The 18,438-nt window shown below is 37.1% G+C and overlaps 1 protein-coding gene across 3 annotated transcripts in view; it reads right to left on the reverse strand.

Annotated features, from left to right (window-relative positions):
- Window positions 1-2,365: 2,365 nt before the first annotated feature.
- Window positions 2,366-18,438, reverse strand: part of ZNF277 (zinc finger protein 277) — a 52,833-nt gene continuing 36,760 nt past the window's right edge. For all 3 annotated transcript variants that reach the window (XM_061467705.1, XM_061467704.1, XM_061467706.1), the window contains exons 5-12: window positions 17,932-18,023; window positions 16,479-16,589; window positions 13,355-13,487; window positions 6,452-6,519; window positions 5,194-5,290; window positions 4,623-4,665; window positions 3,739-3,913; window positions 2,366-2,709 (exon numbers count right to left, since the gene is read on the reverse strand). In XM_061467705.1, the coding sequence (XP_061323689.1) occupies window positions 2,517-2,709; window positions 3,739-3,913; window positions 4,623-4,665; window positions 5,194-5,290; window positions 6,452-6,519; window positions 13,355-13,487; window positions 16,479-16,589; window positions 17,932-18,023 (912 nt within the window). In that variant the 3' untranslated portion in view covers window positions 2,366-2,516. The remainder of the gene's footprint in view (window positions 2,710-3,738; window positions 3,914-4,622; window positions 4,666-5,193; window positions 5,291-6,451; window positions 6,520-13,354; window positions 13,488-16,478; window positions 16,590-17,931; window positions 18,024-18,438) is intronic.

Genomic DNA, 18,438 nt, shown 5'->3' on the forward strand with positions numbered 1-18,438 from the left:
GTGACTTACAGCAAAAGTATTTGTGTTGTAATGCTTCAAAAAATGCTCTTAGAAGAACATATTTGCTTATGTAATAGCTGAGCCTATACAGAATGCAGTCAAAACTGTGCCCCCTACTTGTGACCAAAAGGTAGCTTCAGTTTTAAAACAGGCATTGATGTTGGCTTTGCTTTAGATAGAGGACAAGAATGCCTAGGAAAAGTTGTGGCCACTATACAAGCACATAAGTATGCTTCAGCAAAATGCTGAATAAAAGCATCATTGTGCTAAATAAAGATGCTCAATTTTTACTCTAGAAATTGTACTCAACTCCCTCTGCAAACCTTTGCTGCCTGCTGTTCATATTTGAAGTAACAAGGTCACCCTAATCCGACTCCACATGTTTTTGGTATTTTCAGAGAACAGTTATACACTGCTGAGAAACTTTTTCTAAGTAGCTTTTTCTCTTTACTCAATAAAGGCAACCAATCCATGTCATTTATACAGTTTCTCTTAAGGTATCTCTTAATGGTACACTGATAAATTGCTATTTCAAATTTCTGTTAGAACCAGGCACAGCAGTCATGCCGTGTTGGTGGGTTCTTTCAGGTATTTTTCTTGTTTTCATTTTGTAGGGATTTAAGTGACTCAGCATCACATTCCTCATGATTAGGAAATGTTTCATAATTTCACTTTACTGTATATCAATAACATTTTATCTTTCCCTTAATATGCCCTTCTGAGATGGGCTTGCAGTAAAACACATTCATGTGCTGCTGATGTAGCCATAGTTCTCTTACTGATTTTTTCCATTGCTCAACACACTTATTAACTTAAACCCCATCAACTTTTACTCCCATCTCAGCTAAAAATCTGACCGAAAAGCAGAGACTGGAATCAATTTCTAATTTAGGAAGAAAATAAGTGCTTGAAAAGAAAATCGCTTCAGAGGGAAGAAAAATTCAACAGCAACGGTTGTTGAAATTGAGGAATTTACAAATGCAACCACAGTGTATTTAAGATGGTCAGACATCCTAGTTCAAAAATATTGGGGTTGTTCCTCCTCCATTTTTGTACCAGTTTAACCCAAGGAAATGCAGACATATGACTACACCCGCCCCATTCTTTTGTCTATTCTCAGCACCTGGTGAACCACTCCTACCCCATTTCCTCTTGACAAGTCAGATATTGCTGCTGTCTCTGTTTCACTGTGCAGTTAAGTAGCTGATGTGTCTTCCTCAGCACATTCCCAGCATCCTGTTCTCACTTCTCTCTAGAGCACCTTGGCCCAGGAGAAAATAAGACAGGAGTTTTGATAGTGGTGATGGGTAATGCCAAGAGAAAGAAACTGATACAAATATACTGCAGGGTGAATTAGGCTGGATATGGAGGCTTGGCAGAACACCAGTAAAGATTTGAACTTTAGCCCTTGCTCCCAGAGACTGCTATATAATTCTCAATCTCCATATAATGACAAATAACAACTCTTATTGACAGCAGTCTATTTCAGGTAAAGAGGGGTGTGCAAAGGCAAAGCTATGGCTTTGAATCTTCTCAGGCAGGGAAGGACACTGAGCCGAGAGTCCCATACTTTGAGCAAGTGCTCTGACACCAACCTAAAGAAGACAGACTTGCTTGCCAGTTTTGAAATGGATTATATGTATTATGGAAAGCCAAACCTGAACTCTGGAACTACTTCTTCAGACATCAAAGAAGAAAGAGGAAGGAATACCTGATTTGGATCATCCTAGCGAGACCTATGCTCTGAGCTGCTTTGCCCTATGAAAACTGAAGTGCTTTTTGGACATGCTGAAGATCCCCTTTTACCTTGGAAAACGTAAAGCTCAACATTACAGGAAATAACTTTACTGGACAGTTGAACTGAGATTTTGAGAATTTAACTTGGATGCATGTATCTGCAATCTTCTAAGTCATTATTTTGCATCTCAGTTCATGCCCATACAAGCAGTCTAGTTTAAATTCTTTCGATCTTTGATGAAACCAACTTTGAAATTGTTCTTACGCTTTTTTAGGCTTTGGACTGGCAGCTTTCCATGCATTCAGATCCCCATGGGCCAAGCAGAGCTCTACTGATGTTTCTGTGCCAGTTTTCAGAACAGGCACCATTTATATTAGATATTGATGATGAATAATATACATCTACAGATCAATTTTCACTTTGAAGAAGGTCTAAGATTAAAATAGCAAAATTTGCTTTATGTAACAGCTCAAGACTCCAATTCTCATTTATTCAGGAGAAAAAAAAAATGAAAAAAGAAAATCCTGTTTAAAAGTAATACTAAAAGTATTTGGAGAGCTAGGCAGAAAATCCAGCATTTTACTTTAAAATAAAGCTATATTGTTAAGGAATATAAACCAAAACCACTTACACTTAAATTTTATTTAGCATTCACTTTCGTATAATATTTGCCCAGCAATAACATCTATGAGTTAAACCATTTCAATATTAGTGAAAGAATGTGTTTTTTTTTATCTTGCAGAAGAAACACTCAAAAGTCAGCTGCTGTAATTCTAGGTCAGAATTTCTTCTGACTCTTGTTCTCTTTATACAGGAGCTGGTTTAAAACACTGCTCTGTTTGAGAGCTTTTAGACTGGATATATCTTCGCTTACAACAGGGATATCTTCACTTTGACCCTCAGTTATCAGATCTTCACTGTCAGAGAGCGTACACAGGAGTGTATCATTTTCATAGGTAGGAAAATAATACCTAAAAGAAACAAGGCATAATTACTAGACAGCCACATATTTTGTTCCAAAGAGGCTGAGCATATCTTATGAGATTACATTTTAATAATGGAAAAATGAGAAAGTCTGCCTGGAATGACAGTAAATAGTGCATCCAAAAAATCCAACTGGCATGTACACCTTAGAAGAGCTGTACAGAAGAGCTGGCAACAAACAAGTCTTTCCCCCTGTTTCTTCACCTGTACATTGTCACAACTGAGGCTGCAGGTCCAGATTTGTCCCACAACAAATGCTGTAGTGAGCTATTTGAGTTAGAACACTCCCTACCTAACTCCCTTGAGTTAGAACACTTCTACCACCTATGGTATCATCCCCCAGACCTATTCAGCCTATTTACAATCTGAACCAGTGTTGTTACACTCTATTTGCTATGGAGGAAACTAAGGGCAAACTTGTTTTGATGCCTAAAATGAGGTAGACATAATGCATATATCTACATTAGACAAGCAAAAGAAGTGGTTCTAGAACCATATGCCTACAGCGTATCTTTACTAACAATGGGATATGTGTCAGATGCCCATCCAGGCATGAGCTGCACGTGTTTAGAGAGCCAATGGCTGAAAGAACTAAAACATGCCTACAAGAGAGACAGTTGAAATGTCGCTATGGTGCACAGGCTCAGCCTTTGCTCCACCAGGAGAGAACATGTTCTGTGTGTACCATGTATGCTTTTCACCATGTACTGCACAACTGCAAATACAGGCAAAACATAATTCTGCCTTCTCTAGCACACTGACCTGACAGTGCAGACACAGCTTACGGTGACAGTGCATCCTAGGTGCAACTACAAGAGCAGTATCTCATGTTCATTTTAGCTTCAGACTGTACAGAGATTTCTAATTCTGAGTATTCTGAGATCACTTATTATTTTAGCTAGGCCGGTAGAGCTCAGAGCACTACTGCACTGGCAAAACCCAGAACTTTCAACTTATTGTTTTACAGGTATTATCAAGTAACAGCATAAATGCTGGAAGAAAATGCTTGCTCTTACTGTGGTTGATCCCATGTAGACCTGGCTGGCAGGAATGTAATGTGTTTGGTTTCCTCCATATGACTTATCAATCCTCCTTTAGACTGGAATTTCTCCTGGCAGTTGTAGCAACGACAATGATGGATTTCTCTCCTGATGAAGTTCAGTAGCTTTACTTGCTGATAAAAGTTCAGACCTGGAAAAGACAGCAAAGAAGCACTTGGGAAACACAAGATTTAATTTACGAATGCTTTCCTGGATTCAGCATAGAGATTGATAAGAGATTATCACCCTTACAGCACTGGCAGAATGCTGTAACTTAGCAAATCAACTGAACAACTGCTTTTTCCCAGCTATAGAGGAAATAGCCCTTCTTTTAATGTAAAAATTGTAAATACTTTGCTTCCTCTCGGTCCAAGTAAGTCTCTCTGCTTAGTCATCAGCAGAAAGCAAACACTGGCTGAACAAAGCCTAGAGCACAGCCTTCCCACTTGCAATCAAGTACCAACAGGCATAACAAGAATATCAATAACAATAATAATAACAGCAATAATAATAACAACATCAATAATAATGATAATGATTGTAATAATAGTAATAATAATAATTCCAGTACTCCAGCAGCCAGATTAGGGACTCACAGAGCGGGTATTTGTAAAAGATACTCTGCAAAAGAATGCAATGGTTCTAAAGAAAATAGCAGACATCCTTGGTACTAACAACAGTTCCAGAAAAATAAAGTGTTCTTGGCTTCCTTTCGTAAGCTGGGAGAAACAGCTTCCATAACGGAAAAGTTAAATGTCCGAACAAAAATCAAGTTGATATAGTTGTTTTCCACTGCTCTTATGATGTGGTTTTCTTCACACTAGTGGCAAATGCTGACAACTACAGCACCTCTTACTCACCATGCTCTGACTTTATTTTAGGAAAGTCAAATCCATGTGATTTCTGAAACGAAAAAAAAGGAAATAAAAAAAATCTTATTTCCACTACTTCTACTATTTCAAGTTAAAAACAGCACAACATTTCATAGACTGACACAGACATATGCATATAGATGTGCAAACCCTACTACATGAAACAAACACCCTCCCTCCCAGTTTTGCGTCATCAGGAGCTTTTATATTCTGTTAGACCACAACACTCTCATTAAATAGTTAATTAAAACTGAAATGCAGATGCTAACCATTAAGTGCATTAAATCATCAAACCACTACAGTACTAAAGATGCTCTTTACTCTTTATTGCCTGTACCAGTCTGTACACTCACAAGTAACGGCTAGTCATAGTCTCAGTGTAAAACTTGACTCATCTGTCTATTTTACAGAACTGATGCTGGAGATGCATGCAGTACTTTAGCTCTGCACTAAAGAAGGCATTCCAATGCAGCAGCTGATTGGATCTTAACAAAGATGCTACAATCCTACTCTTTATTTCCAAAGTGATGAAAGAACTGTTACTTAAAACAAGTCTTACCTGCATGTGAAGATACAGTTTTTCCGTGGTGTCCGCTTGTTGTTCACAGAACAGGCAAACAGCACACACAGGATGCTCTTCCCAGTCAGACCAGTCCCTTATGATTCAGAGCCAAAAAGATTCATTTAATTGTGGAAAAGAGACGTTTTGTGAAAGGGCACTTCAGATTCTGCTCTCACAGCAATATTTATTTCTCTAGAAATAAATCCAGAGAAACTGAATACTTTAAAGAGGTGGAAGAGACAGTGTGGATTTATACCTGAATACAAGAGTAACCGAGCAGTTACTGTTGGCTAATTCCTCTGCGGACAGGCAGTAAGTCTTACTTGAATTTGCCTGCACGCAAACAGGATCTTAACTTCAGTTTCTCTCCAGTTTGGCAAGTCATCAAATATTGCATTCTGTGTTTATAAGGTCTTTTAAATTCTTTTATACCTTTCTAATCTTTCAATACACCAGCCAAAGACATAATCATCAGACAGACTTCATTTGAAGTGTTACTTACTTATCAAATATTATTATTCCTGAGGCACTCATTTATGCTACACTTAGACATGCAAACAGAGAATATTTTGCCAACACATTCGTTTAAAACCCCAGCGCTACTGAGGGATAGAAATATTCTGAGGGATAGAAATATTACTGTAAACAAGTATAATCAAGTAAAATTAAGCTCAAGTAACAGGCAGAACCAGGAAGGTAATGGACCCCAATACCCACAAATTACTTCCTGCCTATTCAATTCTCTATGGCCAAGGAAGCCACCTTTGCAGTGATCTGAGGGCCTGGACCACAGAAGAATGCAGAGGAGAGGTAGATGTCACCTGCAGTCAGTTTTGCTGGGAAGTTTCCTTTGAAATCCTGCTTTAATTTCTAGTTGTTACCTTTTTATCAGACTTTTTAATGTAACTTCTTTCTCATGCTGATATTTTTGATGTTTACTCTTGATTTTTAAATTTGAGCAAAACTCGGGTTTTTTGGTACGAGAGTAAAAAATAACTCATTTTACCTACATCATTGCAAACACAAACAGCTCCTGTTTGAGCTCTGTGCAAATGAAAAATAAGCTTCTGGTTGAAGTACAAATTTACAGCCCTCACTGTGGAGAACTGTCTTTAATGAGAACATTTTGGAGTTGATTTGGTTGGTTTAAATGAATTTTAACTGTGTACTAACTGTGCACAGCATTTCCCCTGTAACTACTTTTAACGATAATGGCCTTGCAAGTCTTTATAATTGGCATACAAGTAACTCTTACTCTTCTAGGTTATCTAGTAGCTCCCGGTCATCCTCCGACTGCACTTCCTCCCAGGACTTTCCAAATTCCTGGGGAGAAAACAGAAAAGAAAGAGAAAAAACATTTCCTGTTTCACATCATCCTTTTATATATCAATGGAAAAATCTTAGAAATCACAGTCAACATCTTATTTTGGATCACTTTGGTACTTCTGTGAGTTAAAGGTAGTCGTATGACATTGCTTTAGCAATGATTTTTAAAGTAATGATTTGCTTTGTCTTTTAATGAAGCATTTCCCACCCTATATCTCAGAAGATGATGATTTGGCACAGAGTTCTCAAGAAAACCATCCACGCTCTGTGTAAAACTGAAGTGTTGCAACACTACCAAGATGTTCACAAGGTGGGTACATTATCACCGTCTCGAGTTTGCCATCACAATTCTTCTATCCAGTCTGCCTACCCTGCACTTTATGCAGCATATGCTGCTTAAATAATGCAGCTGTAACACCTGAGACTTCAGTTGGCATAGCTACACCAGTCAGAGCTCGTACCTTGTACGAGGTTATGTTAGTGAAAACACATGGTGTAAACTTAGCTAGAGTACCCCAGAAAGGCAGCATAGGGCATAGATCCAGTGCATAGCTCTCTGAGCTAGGCTCCAGTTTCTCTTCCATCCTCTTCTCAGACGTGAATGTAAGCACACCTATTCATGGTGTTCTGTTTTTCCTTTTACTTTTTGTGTTGTTTATTTATATCTGAAAGACCTTCAGCACAAAGTACATCCCAATACATTTGTGCAGCATTCAGCACAATGACAAGCACTCTCAGCATGGCTGCAATATAAATAACAGGCAATAAAACGCTGAAGTGCCCTACTGAAATACCAGCAGTGATCTTTATCTACTGTTTTCCTTTTGCTCTGATTCTTCCTCCCTTTAAAGTAAACCTGAGCAAACTAACCTGTAATCAAAATAGTGTTTTTGAAATCATGCTTTTGACTGCTGTGAAGGATTCACAAAGATCACAGTTGACAATCTCATACTCAAAAAAAGGCAGCTAATAAGCTCATACATTCATTTATCTCATTCAAATATTCTCTCTAATAAATATATTTAATAACATCCTTAGGAACAAGTATTATTATTGCCTTCATGGTTGGTTCGCAAAAGAATGAAAAGATATCCATCATTTAACAGTTAATGAGAATTTGCAATGCTGTTAGTGTCTATCAGGTAAGCGATAAACAAATGTCTCTAGACAGCTCTAAACATGTCATCATATATTACAGAATGAAAACTCAATAATTAATTCAGTGATGCTACATGGCTGTGTGCAAACTTGCTGAGTTACAGGGGAGACTCATTAATGTCACCATCACTGTGAGATAACATGAAGCCATTAACACCTCTCACCAAGTTCTCAGGGCCCCACTCTAGTTTCTTATGGCTGCTAATGTTAACAACTTAATGAGTGGATACTCTCTTACAACCACGCAAAATGAAGACGAATGCTCACAATTTTTCCTTGTACTAGCTTGAAGTATATATGCATAAAAGAGTATGTTCAAAACAGCAGCCGATGTTAAACTTCACCTTTCAATTACAGGTGAAAGGGAAAAATCACACAAAAGCTTGATTGTTGTTGCGGTTTCTTTATGAAGTTTCTGTGAAGAAGGCAGAGAAGGTCTCTGTTTCCCTCACCTATTTATATTCAGAGGAGGAAAAAAAAGGAGGAAAAGGGAAAAAGCTAACCAGGTCTTGTATCACTGGAAAATTGCACAGTGCATGGGTAACTGGGGACATTGTGATGAAAGTGCCAAGAGACTGAAGCTGAAGCAATTGGGTGAGCAAGAGTTCTTCAGAACATTCTTAAAGCTCTTCCAGTTGTTTTGATTTTTTTTGGTAACATACACCTTTTCAGCTCCACAGCTTGATGGGCATCTGGGACCAAGGGTGCCTTTGTTATGTATTCAACTTGCCTTGCTCTTTCATCTGAGATGCAAGAGCTCCCAGCAACCATCTCTAGAGATTCTCAAGAAATTCTTAACAAAACAAGAGAAAAAATAGACTTGACATAGTTTATAGTTCAAACAGTAGAAAAAACATAATTAAAAAAGCTACAGGCCTTGCTATATATCCAAGTGAACCCAAATGTGTACGGTTTGATTATTTTCTCTTCCAAAATGAAGTCAAAATGCATAGAGATGAATTGCCTCACTGACAATTTACCTTCTCGAGTGCAATTCTAAAGGCTCTACATGAAGACAGTCCGCGTGCTTTACTGAGGAAAGATACCCCAACTTGAGAAGAAGTGCTGAGACAGGAGAAACTAGAAAAGCAGCTGGTATCTCAAGCAGTTTTCCCAAAAGAACAGTTATAGAACTACCTGAAAACAGAGCTCCAGGCCCGTGGAGCTCAGAAACTCCAAACAGATGCTGCTTTCCCCTGCAAATTTCCTTCTGCCCTTCTTCTCACCTGCCTTACTGCGATCATCTGGGTTGTTTTATATTGCTGCAGAACTCAAGATGCTTAAGCACATAGAAGAGGTTATACCAACATTAGTTAATAAGCATTGGATGAATTTCAATATGAAGCATTCCCCCACTTGTGGGATTGTAAGTTTTGAACTATCACCAACTGATGAAGGGTTTCCCTTTACTGTTTTGCAAAATATACACTGTGTAATTCAAATAGACTAAATATACCTAGTAACCCTCATAACAAAACATTCTTCCACTGGCCCCCTCAGGTAATGATGAATTTGGGTTTGGAAATAAGGAAAAACATTTTTTACCTTTGAGGAAAACAGAAGGCTTTATGAAACAAGTTTTCTAGTAGGTAATAGGTACCATTTTTCAGCTGTCTAGCTTAGTCATAAGCACATTCATTATCGTGATGTTACATTACTACAGATACATGCCATTTGTCAATTTGAAAATAAACATCTGTGCTTCTTACAGAGCATACGTTATCCTTAAATTGCTGCTGCTAACAATCAGGTGAACACAGAAGGGAAGGCCCTCTCAGTCTTGGTCCATCTCAGTTCCTGGGGCTGGGAATAAGAGAGTTTTAATACTGCCTTCTGTTCTTTCACGGCCTCCAGCAGGCACCGCAGAGTACAGAGTTCTTCCCTCTCTTTTTTTTACTTGGCCCTTTGGGCAACTCCTGGGGCCACAGCCTAGCACAGGCACAGAAACAAGAAAATTAGGCTGGAGGAGTTTTTTGAGAAAAGAAAAATAAGGTAACCTACATGTATATCTTGGAAGCATCGTTGCTCAGTTCTTCACCCTCTACTATCAGTTGGTCTTTTTCAATTTATACTTCAAACCTTCCTGAATAGGATTGGCATCATCTTCCATACTTACACAATACTGACAAAAGACCTCCAAATCCACTGGGAAGTCTGCACTGCCTTTCAACTCATTTGCATAATCACAAACCTCCCAGTCTAATTCAATGTAACTACCCAATAATAAACTTTTGATACTTGCTTATGAAAGAAATCTCATGCACGACTAAGAAGCTGCCACTGCTACTGAAGATAGGTGTAATTTACCTTAACGCTAACATGTAAATATGTCAATTAAATGGGGGTAGACAAATCAAAGCAGCTTGTACACCATGACAGAAGTCATAGAAAGCCTCAGAATACCAGAATATCTGCAAAGGAATTTGCACTGTATTACTCATTGCTATGCCAAGTTGGAAATTTAGGGGAAGGAATCACCAACAAATAGACATAAAATGTAATTTATATGAAAACAGATTCTCACAACCGCATTAAAATGACATGTGAAGGCAAAAGCATAATGGAGAGCAAGGAAGAAGGCAGGCAAACCTACTGTTCTAAATGAAATCAATGGGAGCTCTGCCATCAGTTTAAAAACACAAGTAAGAACTGGCCAGAAGATCATGAGGCAATTCAGCAGACGTTCTCAGGACATCTGAACAAAAAGCCCCTAAAATGTCTCAGTACAAAAGCCACAAATTAAAGGAAACTGCTAGTTCCAGCTTAATAAGATTATTTGATGCAGTGTTTGGTAAAGACAATATGTAATGGAAAATCATAAGAAAAGGACAATTATGTCTTTAAGATAGCTGTAATAAACAACTGTCCATTTAAGCAGCTTAATAGCTTAAAATTCAGTTGCTGACAGAAAAGTTTTATGGTGCACATCCTAAAAATAAAGTGGGTAAGACTGTGATAATACTGATGTTTATCACTAGAGGCCTACTTAGTGTTATAGTCTCTTTATGAAACCAAACTTGATCAAACTGGCATATAGTAAGATCTTTGTTACATTCTCAAACTTCAGGTTTTTTTTTTTTTTTTGTGAAAATATATAAAAATAGATAAATTGTATGCCTACATCTTTAGGTCAAGGTGAATTCAGTAGTAAAACGTGAAACAGTCCATCTATTATGTCTGATAAGATATGTAATCCGTGGCTGTGAAATTGAGCCTGGACATTTAGAGCAATGTGAAGCACAGATCTTAAAGACTCATTGAGAAGTCAGTAAAGCTTGACAGTACACGTTAGAAAAAATGATCCTTTAGTAAGTTGTAAGTTGCTGGGGGAGAGGAATTAAAATCACTACACCCTTAATATAGACGCAGCTTGGAAAAGCCCCATCCTATTACATCAATATACCCTACTGTAGACTACATATGTGTAGTAGAGAATAATGTTATTTCTCCTTACACATAAAGGCCAATCTACTGAACCCCCAGTGGACAAATTAAAGTTCTTCCTTTTAATCTTTTTCTGCTTTGTGCAAAAATAAAGGGTTTACCAAAGGCTATTTGGAAAGCAACACTTTCTACTACACAGGGACTGTCCTAAAAAGGTTTCATGTTAGTGAAAAATTTAATCTCATACAAAAAGTGTGCAAATACACATTGAACAGCAAACTATTTTGTGTTTAAGATAAAGTTTTTAGTCTGTTTTTAATCCTTTAATAATAAAGGATCCTTTTTTTTTTTTTAAAGAAGAAATGTCAGCATTCTGAAATGGATACAGTTTGAAAGATCAGAAAGACTGAGTATAAACAGTTCACTGAGCAGAACGTACTGAGAGACAACTGAAAATGTGTAGAAAGAAAACAAGTCTGTAGCAGAGCATATAGAGCCAGAAAAAGAACTGTGATCATTCAAAGCATGTCCCAGAAGAGGCACTGGCATCACACTACAAACCTTGCACATGAAGGCCCCCAACCACTTCTGAACATCTTGGTTGTTTGATATATTTTAGTTGAATTATATTTATCATCCTCTGTCTGCAATAGCATGGACCTGAAAAATACATCTCTAAGTGATGCCACTAAGTTATCAATATGCGAATTGATTTAGGCTGGCATAAGGAGTTAGTCTGAAGTCCTGTCTGGAATACCAGCAATAACTAAAGAGGAACAAGTGACTTGAACACTGTCCTGTGATTGCCCATACTGTTTAATAGTTTGCACGTTCCGTAGCCATGCCAGCAGCACTATCCAGACAATGCTTGGATGTGGTTCAGGAAGCATATAGGCTGTATATCATTCTCAACAGATATGGACAAGGCCACCAGTTTTGGAGCAACTGGAAAGAGTGGGAAAAGAGGTAAAGTATATGAATATTAGTCTTGCTGTTATATTTAGTTTGGCATATTCTGCTTATTAACATGACACAGGCACTGTGTCTGCACTGATGTTATGACCTCCCTGTATCATAATGGTTGTCTGTGCTTCCAGGCAGTCATTTAGCTCAATTTCCTCATCACAGCTGGGACAAATTAAAATCCCAACAATGAATGCAAGTCAGAGACAGAGGGTAATTTAAAAAGGATGTCAAGTTCTGAAAACTGCAGGATTACCTGCAGGACTAGCAGAGAAGAATAAAACTAATAAAATCACTTAAAACAATTACAACATTAAACTCAAGTCTGTTAACTTGCAAGGGAGAAGTGAATGCCCAGTTCTGTCAAGGAGCTGAGAACATGTACCCTCCAGAACTTCACAACCTTTTCCACACCATGCAGCAAGTATAGGTCAGTTTTTAAAGCAGCAATATTTAAATATCTAGAAAAGAAAATACAGGCCTTAGATCATTGATATTTTGAAGGAAAGCATAAAGGATCACAGAGAAAATTCACTCCATCTTGGGTAAAAAGGACTTGGTAGAGCATTAAACATACAACATTTTGTTGTTAGTATTGAGTAAAACCCAGGTAGAGAAATTAAAGGAAAAGAGTAGGTAGAACAGTCAAGGATATCTACTTATAACTTGGATATTAACACACATAGAAGGCACAAAGACTATTTCAGGTGAAATACAGTTACTTCTGGGACAAAATGTAGCAGCTTTTGAAGCAGTTCCTATATTCATAAGTCAAAGACAGCATGTGAAAATCTTTTACGCACACACACACACACTCTCAAAGGTCTGAGATAGAGAAATATTAATACCTAGCAACACACACCTACCTGGAGGCTAAAAATGAACACTTACTTTTCCTTTCATCTATGTATCTTTCATTTTCCTCCTCTTTCCATTTAATTTATACTCTGAAGAGCACTTTCAGCTTAAGCCTTGTAGAAAACAAGCTCAAAGCCAACAGCATTCAAGGCAGACCTCCATTTACTGCATTATCTCATTTTCCCTTCTGGTTTTTAAAGCAGAAGCTGAGCACTAATGACATGATGATTAGCGTCTCTTCAAGCTACATTCTTGTATCTCTCAAAATCAATTCTCAACAACAAATGTTTACTATTCCTTAGATTAACAATTATCCAGAATATCATACCATAAAAAAGCACATTTCTTAAGAGTCCTTCACTTGATTTTTGACCTTTGTACTAATTGCAGGTTTGGAATTACTTACTTCTAATAAGATATTGTCTGTATCTCTGTAGTCAATTTACTAATCATTCATAGAACCACTTACCAAGTAATTAATAATGTAAAATTTGTCATATTCTTTGTTTTTGGCATTGATTCTGCGATGCTGCTTCTTTCTCATGTGATCTTTAAGTGTGTTTTTGTCTCTGAAGACTTTTTCACAGTATAAACACTGCAAACTGAGATAAAAGGGTTGAGGTCCACACCGTAAAATAAAACCAGAACAAGATAATAATCTTAGATCACAGGAGAGTCAAACAAACACATGGATGACAAAAATAACATAAAATAAATAAATAGGTAATATAAAAGTTTACTGTTTGCCCCACATGCAAAGTGAGAGAAAAGTCTGATCACCCAAAATTGTCCTACCAGCACACAGGAGGGACACTGACTGGTCAACATGTAAAACTCTTAACTCAGCATGCACTTATACTGGCATCCAACCCATCAGTAGCTGTGTATTTATAATTCAGAGTGAAAAAAACCAAACTCTGAACGTGCTACGTAGCTTTAAAACCAATTTAAATCAGCTGAATAGGAAGTTTGATATTTCTAAGTCAATGGAGAGACTAAATGAAAGTTTGCCAGGGTGAGCAATGGGTTTTGAAAGCCTGAGAAATTGAATTTAGTAAATAAATTCTTTCATACGCGCACACATGTGTATATTTTAAAAATAATATCTATGTAGATACATGAATTATTAAATATATATACACAGTACTTGAGAATTTGAAAACCTTCATTAATGAATGACAATTTTACCACATTCAGGTCTTCCAGAGCAATTCAAACAAAACACAAGTGTATGCGCTGTTTTAAATTCTCGGTTACAGTACTGTAAAATAATTGTTCTCTCCACTGCAGTATCAACTAACACCTGCACGCTGAGCCTGTAAAGGATTAAGTCAAATCTCCAGGCTCAGAGAGTGGTCTATAAGGACAGAAATCTGCACTTCAGCCTAAGTGGGTGAATCTCCCTGAAATAGATGATGGTCATTTTTTTTTCCTGGCAGAGACATAGCAGAGCCCTGAGCTTACAGGAACATCATTGTTTAACGGATGCAGGTCTTGATTCTCCAGCTAGCCAAGATGGTAAAACATTTTTCTTATAAGCAATGGCTTACATGTCCTACCATGATGGAGACAGGTTCTTGGGCCATTTGAAAAATTATCTCCATGGAGGGATTGGGAAAACCCCTAGAAAATCATTTCTCATGAAATAAAAACTACGTAACTGTGGCATTTTATCCTTGTATTGGAGATACTGGCAGCAGGAAAAACAATGGGATGGGAGGGTAAACAACAGCACTCTAAGACACAAAACCCATGGATTTTTTTAAAAGAGCAGTGTCTCTGAATTAAAATTATTATTTTTTTCTTCCCTTTACTGACAGATGAAAGCTTTATTGTACAGTCAGAAGGAATTTTAACAGTGCCCGGGTCAGGTCTTTCTGTGATTTCCCCAGGGTTTAAGATACAGGTGGTGAAGAACACAATTATTTTCTTACTCAAGCATTTACCCCCACAAAACCCATTAATATTGTGCCTAGAAGGTCTGTACCTACACCCTCATACTCCTTCAGTAAAGGTGTATTCAGATTCCTCTCAGCTCTTGTGTGTGGAGCAGCAATTCAGGATTCTCAGTATGTTTTTGTCTTTCAAGAACTTCTGTAACATTTACACGCTTAAGGAAGTTTTGAGTTCTCCCTGTGCTTTGTTGGTAACCGTAGGTCCTATGGCAGAATGCGTTTTATATATAAAATTTATATATAGTTTAGATTTATATATATATATTAGATTTTATATGTTATATATCTAAAATCTATACATTTTAGTATCTGCTTTGCTCCACCTGATAACAGTAAAATGTTTGCTCTATTTGTGAAAGGCATCCCTGGAAGAATACTTAATGCTTTTCCTCAGCATATACAATGTAGTCATGCTATTTGCCTGAAACAAGATTTTTTCTCCTCTTAATAATTATTTTCAGGCACTGTTTTACTAGCACGGCTATGAAGTCCATTCTTAACAGTAGGAGAAGTGGCCTTTCAGTGCTTTGGAAGTAATTATTTAAGCATGTGTATTAATTACAGAGAGGATCTGCTTTGAGAAACCTCCTAAACAAAAGCCTAGGTCCTACTGATACATAGTAAAGCTGCATGCTAACTCACTGCATTGGGCAACACCAATGGTGAAACACATTCTTAATAAATCTTCATTTCTGGATAAAGCTAACATGTATCTATTGCAACTGCACATCATTCTTTGTCAAGCCAAAGACTAAAATTGAGAGTCCTGTTGCCTTTTCCTTCCTTTGAATCTTTTATTTTATTTTCTTCCTCCGTACCCTGAGATGTACAAATGAATGGATCCTAAACTGACTTGGAAGGCTGTTTAATCTGATTTCCACATCCTAATTTTCACAGATCCAAGTTTTCTGTGGCTTTCATAACTAAGCCTAAGATTTAGGCAAATTTCTTGTACAGTCTTTGGTTACAGACTGTATTAAAATCTACTAAACTTGTTAAAGCCAGTTTGACTTTTAAAGAAGTAAATTTTCAGCTAGGGCTCAGTTTGTATTTGTGGCATACTTCTTATTGTCCCATTTACGAAATCTATAAAGAGTACTTAGATACTTGCAAAGGAAACTCGAAGTAAAGAGTTTCTTGTTCTTTGCTACCTAAGCTTTTCTCCCAAATGCCCTTTCTAACTTCTTCGGTCATCTCAGGTTTATGTGTTTCTAAGGAAGCATGTACACTGGCTTTCTCCTGCTCTGGGATGTACTCTGCGAGCAGTAAAGAAGGGAAGGAGAAAACATCCCATGTTATTGATATATAGAGTTGAACAAATATAACAACTTTGTATTCAGTGATTAAAGAAATGTTTAGCAAAAAGATTGTGATAAGAAGAACATTAACAACTATGAGTAAAAGGGATGTGCTATTACTGATGTCAATGCAATGCATAACAACTGAAGCTTTGTGCTTTCAAAGAATTAAAAGAAAGCCTTCTAAAGAGCACTCACAACAAACTTATGTTCTCTGTTTCTTCTTAACTAATTATGAATGTTACATTAAATTTAACCCAACTTATTTCCAAGGTAAAAAAAAATATGACCTAAGTCCATTAACACCCCCTCAAAAAAACCTAAATAAAACACTACTTACTTGTCGAGCTTCCCCTGTAATACAGCCAAAAACTCATAACAATTCACAATGTTATCTGGCAGCCCAATGTTAAAAGCATGCTCTCTTGCCATATGATTGAGAAGGACAGATCTACAAAAGACATAACAAAAAGTCGTATTATTCAATTAGTGACTCAAAATACACAAATTGCTCTAAAAATGCATAAAAGCCAACATTAACTAAACAATAATAATGTTGCTGCCACTGCTAAAAAAAAAGAAATCAACTTCATTAAAATAAGTTTTCAATCTCAGCTTTGCTCAACATTCAGTAACATTTCACCGCTTAATCTATGCGCATAAATAGTACCTTTTAAATGAAAATTACAATATAGTTTATTTTGACCCTCACTGTTAACAAAGGTCATTTATTAACTTGAATAAGCAAATCACATGATTCAACCAACTATCTTAAGAAACATTCTAAAAAGCCATTTTGTTTTCTCTGTGCTAGTTAGCAGAGTGGAAATTCTTGTATGTGATATGCTTTTACATCAGCATTGCTTCACACAGCACTAGCAATGCAAACAGCACTCACAAGTACACGCGAACAAACATCATGGATGTTCAAATAAGGTATCTTCCTAATAGAGATATACTGGTTAATTCTTTATGTGTCCAACATCTCTTTATGCCTCAGCTTCTGCTTTTGAGGACTCAATAAATACCCAACTGTTGACACTGCTAAGCCTTGCTTTTACCACAGTCCAGGTGTGATTTTCAAATGACCTGTCAGACACAATAAGCAGAGGATGAAGTTCCAGGTCTGAATAATGTGAACTTCACTACAACAGTCAGTGAAAAGGATTGGATGCTCACACCACATTGGGATAACCTGTGAGGACATGACCCTGGGTCCTTCTACCTTTCCAGAGTACCACAGCTAGCCAGGCAAACACACATTCAAAGAAAAGACTCAGCCTTTCCAGCTGAAACTGATTTACTTGTACAAAGAAAGTTTCTTTGGAATAAGCACTTGAATGGAATTCAGGCTTGCATTTGACTGATGCTGCAAAGCACTCCATTCTCTAGTTTTCCACTCTAATTTTCTAATTTGATACTTGAATTCACACTGGTTTGGTGAGGTTTAAATATGAAAATATGTAACTAGATAGAAACATTTTGTAATAGCCATACTGGCTTAGGTAGCTCTCCTTGCCACTATAACAACTGCTGAAAAACCGTCTATCTTTAAAATGGTGCAGTTCCCAACGCCATCTTGCTGGGTAGTATAAAGAGTTGTACTGGAATAAATAAAAAATTAAGAAGTAGGTTGGGGTCTATTTAAAATGGCATTGCAGTTGAAAGAAACACTTACACTATACCCTTAATTCTAACATTAGGCACTAACTGGTCCAATGCCATCTAAACCACAAACAAAGATGCTGAGCACATACGAAAAAAATCAAAAGCAAACAGGTAAACAAACCAACCTGTTTCCTGTGAATTCTTGATCGCAGAACATACACATACTATGAAAGCTTGTGTCATCTCTCTCACGCTGTTGCTGTTCTAGAATTTCTTTCTATGAAAAGAATTAGATACAGTCATTCAGAAAAAATAAGAATCATTCCATAACATAAACTTATTTTACCTCTTTATCTGTACTGGTAACAATGAACTGATAAAATTAGAATGGGCTGCTGACAGAAACCAGATATTAGTATTTTATAAGGGTGGGTTCTCACAAAAATGGCAGTTTTTGAAAGGCAGTACGTGCTCCACTCAAGTGCTAGAAAAGTTCTCCTAATATCTTACAAGATGCATGGAAAAAAACACAATCCTCATTGAGATTTTATGCATTAAATAATTCTGTATGCAACATGTCAGTTTATTGTTTCTACTTACGGTTCAGATTTATCTTCAGTATCAGTGAGCAAATTATTGGGCAACCACACAGCACCTAATACAATGACAAACTAATTGCAGGCGATCTAGAT

This window comes from Pezoporus flaviventris, unplaced genomic scaffold (genome assembly GCF_033815535.1).
Source record: "Pezoporus flaviventris isolate CSIRO_AGI_PZ_B2104156 unplaced genomic scaffold, CSIRO_AGI_Pfla_v1 ptg000045l, whole genome shotgun sequence".
NCBI classification, from domain to species: Eukaryota; Metazoa; Chordata; class Aves; order Psittaciformes; family Psittacidae; genus Pezoporus; species Pezoporus flaviventris.